At 38.2% G+C, this 12,189-nt stretch overlaps 1 protein-coding gene across 1 annotated transcript; it reads left to right on the top strand.

The window, feature by feature from the left end:
- Nucleotides 1–322: 322 nt before the first annotated feature.
- Nucleotides 323–11,513, top strand: LOC121959056 (mucin-13-like). Its single transcript, XM_042508237.1, has 13 exons — nucleotides 323–374; nucleotides 2,593–3,121; nucleotides 3,163–3,482; nucleotides 3,617–3,736; nucleotides 4,825–4,934; nucleotides 6,229–6,284; nucleotides 6,425–6,579; nucleotides 8,266–8,394; nucleotides 8,485–8,530; nucleotides 8,645–8,682; nucleotides 9,573–9,660; nucleotides 9,956–10,235; nucleotides 11,159–11,513. Exons 1-13 carry the CDS (start codon nucleotides 323–325, stop codon nucleotides 11,345–11,347), a joined length of 2,112 nt encoding a protein of 703 aa, XP_042364171.1. The 3' UTR covers nucleotides 11,348–11,513.
- Nucleotides 11,514–12,189: the final 676 nt, after the last annotated feature.

Raw genomic sequence — 12,189 nt, forward strand, 5'->3', positions numbered from 1 at the left:
GCTTATAGTCACCCCTGTCTTAGCCTTTAGATAGCTCCTAGACTTGACACACTTTCTGAACATGAAAACAAAGGAACTGACACAGATGGATCAATGTCATGGAAGACCGATAAACAGATAAACAGTCTTCATGAAAAGTGGACCCTCCGAGTCTTCTCTTTGGGGCGAGAAATGTACTTTAGCACACAGCGCCGCCCTTGGAGGAGTGGCTAATCATTAAAACTGCCAGCTGAGGGCACCTGAGCCCCTAAAGCCTCGTCAACTCACAGCCCTCACTGGCTTTCTTTCCTGTGGTGAAGAGTTGTCCGTAATTTATTTTCCAATGGCTCAAGACATCAAACTCCTCTGTGTCCTCCTAGCTGCTGCCTTACTTGGTAAGTCACCAGATGTTTTAAAAATGTAAATCCTTGAACTTTTTTTATTTTTTTAATTTTATTTTTTATCCTTGCTAGTCGTTAGTCTCAGATAAATGGAATAGCCCAGGTGATCACGGGTTAAATTATCAGGTAAACTTAAGAATTAAAGACAATTTTCCTATCTTTCAGTCAATTTATAGTGATTGGACTTTAAAATGGCACTGGGTTTAAGGTTTAAATAAGTCACTCATTCAGTACTCAGAGCAGAGATATTGTCATCACACACACCTGATGTTTGCTAAGACTTTTATTAAACAGCAGTTGATATAAAGATGCTTTGATGTATTACATTGCATGGCTTATTAAATCTTGATCCAGCTATACCTTTGTAAGTGTTAAATGTAAAGCTGCAATTAATGATGATTGGCCTTGTTCCTTTTTTTCTTTTACCAGTATGTCCATTTGCTTAGTAGCCTGTTCAATTTTAATGTGTTCTGAATCAAGACATCCAGCTCAGAGAGTACCTGTTATCAGGGCACAATTTACATAGTTTCTTCCAGTTTAGACTAACAACCCTTTTTTTAACTACAGGATTGGTTTGGTGAGCACACAATCAAATGTAAATATTTAACTATTGTGTCTCTGCAGACAATCTGCCATTACCTTATGACCCCGTTTTTACCTGCCTTTGGGAGTCTGTTCCAATCAAGGAAGTCTCTTTGTTCCCCTTAGACCCTGTACTCTGGTTAATGCTTTACATGTTTAAAGCCTATATTAGCTTTTAGGGAGCTTTATGGTGCAGATGAGGATATGCTATTTTTAATTTTTTTTTGACGGAATGGACATAATTGGTGTGAAATATTTCATTTGGCCCTTGTTTTATATTTAATTTGCATACTTAAATGAAATACATGTGACAGTGTGAACTGTATTTCAATTTTAGGTACTACATCCTCACTAAATGTGGTCTATTACTAAAAAAAATCAGTTATCCTTAGTTTGGATGTGATAGCTTCTAAATTTATTTCTGAGCCAAATCTTTCCTATCTGAGAGCTTTAATGTGATCGAAATCCCTTTTGATAAAACAGTGCAAATGTGTCTAGAACATTGTTTTTAGACCAATGCCCCTAATTCACTGTCTCAGCTTCAATGCTTGCAATATCAGATGGTGTTAACAGTATCTATTGATGAGTTAAGTTTTACTTTACTTTTGAAATGTAGTAGGTTACAGATTATTTGTTACTTTGTCAAAAAAGTAATGTATCAAGCACTGGTAGGCGTTCTCATCAAATGACATGACCACCCTTCCTTGGCATCATAGGGTGGTCAAGGGCATGGCAGACTTTAGTTGGTTAGAGCAATGTGATGCAACGCAACGCATCAAATCCAATCAAACAAGAGACCCAGTGCCAAGTTACCCTGTGTGGTGTTGCGCTCATATTTGTCCCAACAGCTTTGCTGAGCCACACTATCCTACATGACAAAAAGATGCAAAGTAACTAAATAAATGTTATATTCTCAATATATGCTTTTCACCAAAAAAAGAATGCACTTGGATGTAACCCCTTTTAAATCACCAGTGTCTTGATTAGTAACTGTAATTTAATGACATACATTTTGTCAGTAACCTTTATTTTATAAATTATCTATGTGAACTTCATAATGTCTACCTGAATCACAGTTACTCGTCAAAACTGACAACAATGCTCAACCTTTTACACAGTGAACAGGTTATCAGTATAAAATATGACAGAGCCACGCCTAGTTTACCACCCCCCCCTTGAAGTTCTACTTCTTCGTGCTGTGATTGTTTATCTTTATCTTGAGGGAAAGGAAAAACATTGCCCATAAATTCATAATTCATGCTTGCTGCATCATAAAGCTATATAAAATCCTATCTTGGCATATGGTATCATACCATGCTGTCTTTGGCTTTTGGAAATATTTTGATGGAGATGATGCTATTACTTATTATGAAGCAGAATACATTTGGAAAACAGACACTCTCTCTCTCTCTCTCTCTCTCTCTCTCTCTCTCTCTCTCTCTCTCTCTCTCTCTCTCTCTCTCTCTCTCTCCTTTAATTTAACCTGATAAACTGTCCCTCCTGTTACGCATCCATCTCATAGACAATTGTACCTCACATCTTAAACAGATTTTTTTTGGGGGGGGGGTTGCTTTTCTCTATTGTCTTATTTGTTTGCATTTCAAAGTTAATTGTAGTTGAACACTTTCAGGTCCGGCTACTACAATTACACCAGGTCCGACCACTACGACAGGTCCGGCTACTACAAACTACACCAGGTCCGACCACTACGACAGGTCCGGCTACTACAACTACACCAGGTCCGACCACTACGACAGGCCCGGCTACTACAACTACACCAGGTCCGACCACTACGACAGGTCCGGCTACTACAACTACACCAGGTCCGACCACTACGACAGGTCCGGCTACTACAACTACACCGGGTCCGACCACTACGACAGGTCCGGCTACTACAACTACACCGGGTCCGACCACTACGACAGGCCCGGCTACTACAACTACACCGGGTCCGACCACTACGACAGGCCCGGCTACTACAACTACACCGGGTCCGACCACTACGACAGGTCCGGCTACTACAACTACACCGGGTCCGACCACTACGACAGGTCCGGCTACTACAACTACACCGGGTCCGACCACTACGACAGGTCCGGCTACTACAACTACACCGGGTCCGACCACTACGACAGGTCCGGCTACTACAACTACACCGGGTCCGACCACTACGACAGGTCCGGCTACTACAACTACACCAGGTCCGACCACTACGACAAGGTCCGGCTACTACAACTACACCGGGTCCGACCACTACGACAGGTCCGGCTACTACAACTACACCGGGTCCGACCACTACGACAGGTCCGGCTACTACAACTACACCAGGTCCGACCACTACGACAGGCCCGGCTACTACAACTACACCAGGTCCGACCACTACGACAGGCCCGGCTACTACAACTACACCAGGTCCGACCACTACGACAGGCCCGGCTACTACAACTACACCAGGTCCGACCACTACGACAGGCCCGGCTACTACAACTACACCAGTTCCCACAACCACAAAGCTTCCAGGTAATTCTGTGTGTCCAGAAACTGTGATTTTCATTTTTTCCAGCACGCCTTTGTTTATGGACGCTGACATAATGCTGTAAATGCTTATATTGTTGTTTGTGTGTGTGTGCGTGTTTTTCTTTTTCCTTTTAAAGGCCCTTGTGACAGAAAACCATGTGGTGATGGGAGCACCTGTCAGCCCCGTCACAATAAAACCTTTGTATGCTTGTGTGTTGCTGGCGACTACAATTATGACACCAAAATATGTGAGAGCGGTAAGTAGTATATGTTTGCAGATCACCACTTTGAGGTTATTACTCCATGAAAAGTGAATAAATGAATTATAATGCCAAAGTGTAGGCCTGCATGTGTCTGTGGGATGTTTGAGGACCTGGTTACTCAAGAGAACTAAGATTCATTAAAGTCTGGTCATATCAGGCCAGTCAAAATGATAATCGCCGATAGATAAGATAAGATAACGTGAGATTAGATAGATAAGATAAAACTTTTTCAAACCTGAAGGAAATTCTTGTGTCAGAGATTTCTCCAAAATCGCAAACATAAGAGTAAAATCCCTTATGAATGTAAAGTGTATTAGGAGTAAAGATAACATAAGTGCCTAACAGAATAACAATAAAAGTAAGAAATATTCAGTAAAAAAAGTTAACTAAAATAAAATAGAACAGTAATATTACACAATATTTAAGTCTGTTATTTGAGAAGACCAGTGAAGACCAAATCACTTCATACAATACTTAAAGCTACAGTTTAACATTTTAGGCAATATTTATTTCAATGGCAAGTTTTCTAAATCTATATATGCAAATGAAATCAGGAGACAGTTAATTTAGCTTAGTTTAGTTTAGATTATCTTAGTTTTTTTTATCTTAGTGTAGCTTAACATAGTTTAGTAAAGCTTATTTTGGCAGAAACACAGGACACCATGGAAAACAGCTAGCTTGGCTCTGTGGAAAGGTAACAAAGTCTTTCTTTACCAGCACAGCTAAACTGAAATGTTATGTTTCAGTTGTTTAATCTGCCTCCAAAAAAAGTGAACAATTAGATAAGGTTTTCTAGGACTATATCTTGCACAAACAATGACTTCCTGAATTCCTGTCTTTACTGTGAGGCTGCCAGACAAGCATGGGAGGTTTCATGCTAGCGTTTTGCCCATTTCCAGTCTTAATGCCAAGCTAAGCGGCTGCTGGCTGTAGCCTTTAACTAGCAGACAGATATGGGGGTGGGTTTATCCTGTCATTCAACTCTTGGCAAGAAAGAGGCTAACGGTATTTACCACATTAATTTATTATTTTATGTCTTGTTTTTTACAAAACTAACTTACTATCATATTTTTCTGTTTTAGCCAAAGTTTTCCCCGGACAACTAGCCCTGCCTGGATTAAAATACGTTCAAGCTATGTCTGACATGTCCTCAGAAGAATTTCAAAATGCCGCGCAAAATATTAATGCAGAGGTAAGCAATAAGTTCTCTCCTCTTAATTTTTTTCCCCCAAAATAGCTCTATTTTAGTTTGCTAAGAAGTATACGTATATTTATCCATATTTGCACACATTACATTTTCCAGTTGATCATCAAATCAACTGCTAACTGTAACTATTGTGGAAAGTCTGGTTCAACAGCAAAAAATGGCAACTGTGGGCCAGCTGTTTTATGTAGGGATTAACAAATGATGAATAATTCTTCCTTTTTTGTCCCATAAAGCAATAGCTGCTAACTTTTTTTTTGGTAAAAAAAAAAGTTTTTCATATTTGCGGACACTGTCACCTTTTTCACATAGCTCTAATGAGACAGATAATCTGTGGGGGGAAAAAAACAAAAACAAACCTATGCATACTCCATTCCTTGTAGTGCTTCTATTGGCCTTACTGCACATTAACAAAAACAGCCAACTACAGCCAAGGAGTCCATAAAGCAGCTGCCAATCATGTCAGTCTTTGATCATTAACTGCGGTTGAACTGTCAAACTAGGCAGCACTGATCAAATATGAATCAAGATTCTGTTACTGCATTGCCTAATTTTTGCCTCAAAAGTTTTCAAAATATAGTGTACTGTTTAGCTGTAAAATGAGGAATTGTTCTGGCCTTTGGGCGGTGCTTGTTACATCAGTCGAGTGTTTCAAACATTGCAGCTACATCAAGAATGTATTCATTTTACAGCTTAACAGTGTACTAAAATACACTTCTGAAAACATTTGAGGTAAGAAATATTCAGTGCAGTAACAGAGTCTTGACTCATATTTGATCAGTGGTGCCAAGTTGCCAGTTTGACTGCAGCTCACGAGACATGATTGACAAGATTGAAAGTTGTGTTAGAGACTCTTTTGCTTTGATTGGTTGTTTATCGTGTGTCTTAGTCGACTCTAGTAGATGCCATTAAACACAGAAGGAAGATTTTTTCACAGTCTGTCTCATATAGAATAAAGCAACAGTTTCAGCAAATATGCATTATATAAATATCTTCATAAAAGTTACTAAATGTAGCTTTAAGGGCGTTTATATTTTTGATGAAAAAATACCCTGAAGAACTTTGTGAAGTTAACCAACAACTGTGATAGGTCATTAACTCACCTGTGCCACAGTTGGGTTTTAAATGTGATGTGTATTGAAAGGAATGTACAGTGTTGCTAAACCATATCTACCAAAGAAAAATAGTCCCAGTAATAAAACTTATCTAAAGGGGCTGTGCATTCCTAATCAGATGATGGCCTAAAGAATGGTATTTTCTTCTCTTTTTTTCCAAAACACAGCTGGAAGTTGTTTTCAAGGAAAATGATTACTCTAAGTGTACATTGCTGGAGCTTCGGTAAGACCCAGAAAAGCAATACTGTTGACTATATGACTGTATCTTTCTTGAACCATACTGCCTACAGTCCACTCACAGCATATTGCCCCTAATGCCTGCAGAATATTAATTTCATTAAGTATGATTTCTTTTCTATTTAGGCCCATTAAAGAATCTAAATTTTGGTCACGTTCGGAGGATGGTGTAGAGGCAACTGTAGAGATGATCTTCCAAGCAGATGCTGACATCACAACCGGAGATGTTATAACTAAGCTGAATAGTGGGACTGGTATACTGGAAAATTCAACTTTTGTTGGTAAGTTTATGTCTGTTCTTGATGATAAGCTTTATCTAAATAACATATAAGACATAGATTTGTTTTCAGGTAGAACTGAAGAGTTTTGTGTCAGAATGTTTTGTGCTTATTTGGTGTCCTGTGTGCTGACTGAAATCAGGTAACTTATTAATCTGTCAGATATAGAATTTGCCAAAAACAAAATAAAACCCATAAAAACATCTTGGTTAATCTTTAAACGGTTCCAACAATCACCAACTCTGGTTTTATTTAAATAAACCCTCAATTTATCCACTCAGATGTCAAAATATGCCAGCTTTATACATGCTTTATGTTATATTTTTATTAATGAAAATGATCATTTTAATGGACTCTGGTGGGTTTAGTGATAAAGGATCTTACTCTAACAAAAGAAGCCTGTCTCTGTAGGGTCATTTCCATAATGTTGCCAAACACTTGGAATGATAATCTGAGCCTGTCAAAAACAAGCACTTTCAGTGGATGTAAACTGACGGTGCTGAAGGAGTTTTTCTCTTGGTTGCTGCAAGTAGAAAAAACTCTCACCCTCCCAGGGTGAGTGCTATGTTCAGAATTCTTAAAAGCAACTCAATAAACAGTAAATAACTGAATGTCCACACAAAATTTAGAATTTTGAGTTCAAACCTTTTAGTTAATCTTTTCAAGCAAGCAATGAGCAGTTACAGAGCTCTGGATCAGAAATGCCTCTCCCTAGCCGATAACATCAGCGAGTCAGCCTGCATTCTGACAACCTGTCTTTCCCTGATCCAGTATTTTATGCTATTTACAATGAGGAAATGTAAATGAAGGTAGAATCATCTTCTGGTTGGTTCCCCTCGTCATCTGGCTCCCCATTCAGCGTGGCACTTTCTCTGGTGATTGGTCAACTTCGAGGACAGTCCCTTTTTAGGAGTTGTTTTTTCCTTTTCTGCATGACCTGTTGAACTCAGTCACAGAGACCAGACACCCACACTCTTTTTTTTGTCTGATATACACATTAAATATTTCCTCATTTTTGTCTCTGTTTATGGGTGACCTTAACATGACACTCCTAAATGACCTGTACAGTAGCATTTCAGTTCCTCTAACGGTAGTTTCAACATTACCAAACAACCAAAAAATTAGGAAAATAAATGTTGGTGAAGCAACATGTGGCAAGGCTCAACCGCCCCCCACCCCTTTTTTTCCCACCATCCAGCATGATACATTTTAATATTTTGTCTGTTATCAGAATATTGGTTGTTGTTGAATGCCTCATGTTTTTTGATTTTCTCCAGCAGTGTTTGTTGCTTTTAAATCCTCATATGTTAATCCAACAGGTACTTTTAACAACAGACATAGTGGCCTTCCATTATATAACATGTTATGTTGTCATGTAATCATACATGATGGGCTCCTCCTAGACTAAAACATTCGTGTAGCCTTTCAAAATACTGAAGTTAAAATCTGATTACCCCCTTTTTAAGCCGTCTGCCATTGCACTAATAGTGATCTTTGCACAGTGTGCAGAGTATAATTCAGCTAATGAGTAATAACATCTTACTGATAATAGTGTTTCTCAACTGCTGTCAGCAAATTTTACATTTCAGACTGCAGCTCTGATCATGTAGTTATTTTTTGTTTTGTACTTGTACTTTGAACTTATTTGAAATAGGTGTACTGACTCTATTTTCTTTCTTTCATTTAAAGATTCAAACCTGTGTGATAAGAAGCCCTGTGATTTGAGTACTTCAAAATGCAACTCAGGAGATGGATCTTTTAACTGTACCTGTTTGGAAGACTTCATAGAGACAAACTTCAGTGACCGAATGTGCATTGGTAAGGGAATTTAGTGAGAGCTAAAGCCTGTGTGTTGTATAATAACTGTTTTCTATCTAAACAACTGTACTTTTTTTCGTACTTCTGCAGCTTGTCCCAGTGGTAAATATGCTGTTAATTCCAAAGAATGTGAAGAGTAAGTGCTTTTATTTCATCAGCATATCATGCAATTGATCGTGAATATTGCCAAGTTTACAGAGCTTGTGTTTAAATGAAATAACAAAGTGAACCTTGTCTTGTTGTCTTTTAGTTGTTCATTTGGTAGATCTGGCTTCAACTGCAAAGAAAGTGAGTATAAAGCATGTGTTTGACAGTAGAGACAAAAACAACAACAAAAATGACATACTGATAATGTTTGTTATTTTAAATAAACCAATTGATATAAGAAATCACAAAGTTGTTGACAATACACATTTAAAAAATCAGTGGCTAGTTCATGTGCTATCGACTGGAAAAAAAATCTCCCTCATCCAGTTACATAACTTCCCCAAATCATGATCATATGCAACTTCTGGCAAGTATAAAACAAGCTCTGTCCTATAAAAAAAATAACAGAACAATGGCACACGGCTGTGCTAAAGTACAGCTAATGTGACCTAAACAAAGGAATGACATTCTTCAAGTTTTTATCTGATTGTAATAGCAAAACTGACCTAAACATAGATTGGTGGTTTAAATAATACTTAACAAGATATTTTTCTCCATAGTTCATTAAGCGTACAATCTGACATTCAAACAAAAAATATGACACTCATCTCCCACATGATTGTCATTACAGAGGTTGCAGATCCTCCGATTTCTATCCAGCCCTTTATGTCTTCCAATGACTTTAGGAATTCTGCTGCCGTTCACTTGAATTACAAATAGCCTGTCTGTACTTTTCCTTTTCATGCAACAGATAAGCCTTCCACGACATTTTGAAATGCTGATTCAATTAATATCCCTTGAGGAGATCAAGTCAAGGTATCAGATTCTGGACAGCTCCCTCTGAAACCATAAAATGCTCTGCAACTCTCACATGAGACCTGTAAACAGACTTTGGTGTTTTGAAGTTAATTATTGATATTACTAAGGTTTTTCTTTGTTGTGAAACACATAATAGATTTTGTTTCATAGGAAAGTTGGTATTTGAATAGCACAGCCTTGTTATTGATGTTCTTGTCATTGTTTTTTATTAGCATGGAAGCTGACGCTGGTAGTCGTCGGCGCCGTGTTTGGGGGACTGCTGCTCATCACAGTGATTCTTTTGATAATTTTTGCAACCAAGTGAGTTTCTTATCTTGTCACTTTCCTACTTTTAGTTGCTTATTGCCTCTGCTATGTCTTTGCCATGTTTCTCTCTCGCTCAGGCTACTTATTAACCTTTATGTAACCCATCGGATTAATTATGAACCTTTTTTATTGTGACAAAGTAGCCTGGTGTTCTCCAGCAGCCATTTTATTTTAGACACACACATTTTGAAAAAAAAAAAAAAAAGTAAAAAATGTTTACAATGTTGTAATGGAGACTGCAATGCAGAGATACAGCCAAGTAATGTATACTTTTGTTCCAACTGGTTAGATCCTCAAAGAAGGGCTCTAAGAAGAACAAAACTGCAGACACTGGGAAGCATTACGTCAGCCAAGCTCCTGACAAGAAACCATTGGTTAACAGCAATTTAGCCAACAGCCAGCCAGCAGCCTCAGTTAATGGGTCAGCCAATGGCCTGTCAACCTTTGCCAATGCCGGGGTGCCCAGGATCCCACGGGCCTCAACCACCAACAGCTGGGACAGCAGAACCAACCTGGAGATGACTCAGAGCAATAGCCGGCAAAACTTTGCACCTGTGGGGAGGAACACGGTGAGTATGCCTCTGAGTGTGTCTGATGTGTAAAGAGAAGTAACATAGGTGGGTAGGAAGTGTGAATTGAAGGAGCGGCGTGTAAGATTGAGGGGGGTGTAGTGGCTTCAAGTTATGAGCATAGCAGATTGAAACCTTCTGAAACTTCTCCTGGTTAGAATTCCTTAAGTGTTCATTCTTCAGGAAGTTTTAACTGGGATCCAAATTATCCACAGAGGTATCTTCCTCTCCAGACCTGGTGATTTTAACTGGTATAAGCACTTAATAAAGCAATTTCATGTTACAAATCAATTTCTTCAGTGTTGCTTGTCAGAGATGGCTCACTAGCCCAGCACTTGGGCTGTGGGCTCACCTTTTTTCTCAACCAGGTGTTCAAGAGATTTTTTTACCAGGAGCTGAATTATCCGTAGAAGTCTTCTACCTCTCCTAAACAAACAGACCAGGTGCTTTAAACCGCTTTACAATTTAACAGTTCTGTTGCAGAACGGCTGCTAAGTGTGTTGAACAACACAAAAAAGCTAAAATTTTAATGGTCCTTTCTAGAGCCAGTGTTTTGTTTTTCCATTTTGGGTTACTGTAGAAACATTGTGGAGCAACATAGTGGACTCTGCGGGAGAGGACCTATAAAAAACTCATTCCAAGGCAGCGTAAACAAGACAATTCTTACTGTCAGGTCATTATACACCAAAGAAAACATACTTATTATATTTTACTCCATTTCTGCCAATATATCCCCCCAAATCCTACACAGCGGGCCTTTAACAAAGTCTAAAATGTAAAAACTATGTCCTGAAACGATTTTAGTTAATGGAACAGAGCCGAGAGGTAATTAATACATTCAGCAGGGTAAGAGAAGAGGACATGTCGGATGTACATGCTTGGTTTTGCAATTTTCTCATGAAAAAATTCTCTTTTCATTGTAGCGGCTTTACGACGACCATGACGATATGAACCCATATGCTCAGGCTCGACCCCAGAGCAGTCTCTATGGTCAGTCTCGACCCCAGATCAACCCCTATGCCCAGAATCGACCTCAGGTCAACCCATATGCTCAGAGCCAAGGCCACAGCAACCCTTACTACACGCACGACGACGGAAGACGCTACAATTGAAGAGGAGGCATAAATGCTTACCTTACTGTGACATTTAACCAGAACAAAAACTTGGTGCTAAAAACACCCCCCACTACCCCAAAACTGTACACCTTTGATATCCTACTCTGAGGATATGAGGAGTTATATAAACAGAAGCACAGCGGTTGCATAGGTCTTGTGCAATGAATGAAGAAATGGGCAGTAGTGTGAACTCTTTGCTGACCATTTGTGAGCTGTAATAATTTATTCCTGTCTTTCCTTGACTAAACTTCATGAAAGTTTGAAATAAGATATACTCTGTAGGTCTTTTCAGAGCTTTCTCAGTATTTTTACTGTCAAGCTTTGAAAATATAATATATATATATAATTTTATGACAGTGAAACCAAGAAATGAGTTGCTGTTTTTTTATAATTCTCTTGCTCAGATAATGTCTCACTTGTCTATGAATTTATATTTAATCATTTTTTATGTAAAATGTGGTTAATATGAGTCATACTTTTAATGTTGTATTCAATTTTTGCTCATGGACCTAGTTTCTTATCTTCTAATAAAATAAAATGAGTTATTACTCCAAATCAGGGCATGCTGGGTCCCTTTATATATTTCAGTATAATTTGTGTCAAATGTTTACTACATCGAAATTGTTTGATGTTTTATTTTGTAGCACTGAGTATATTTTGTTTATTTTTAACCACTTTAATGTCTGATTGATACCAAACTGTTTTTCAACATGAATAAATATTTTACTACTTATTTTTGTATTAATTTTTCTTTATCACTCATAATATATTTATGATATTTAATTCATTTTAACTATGAAAAAGTTATTACATACAGACATTAATATATTAAAGCCTAT

This window comes from Plectropomus leopardus, chromosome 19, assembly GCF_008729295.1.
Source record: "Plectropomus leopardus isolate mb chromosome 19, YSFRI_Pleo_2.0, whole genome shotgun sequence".
In the NCBI taxonomy this organism is placed as follows: Eukaryota; Metazoa; Chordata; class Actinopteri; order Perciformes; family Serranidae; genus Plectropomus; species Plectropomus leopardus.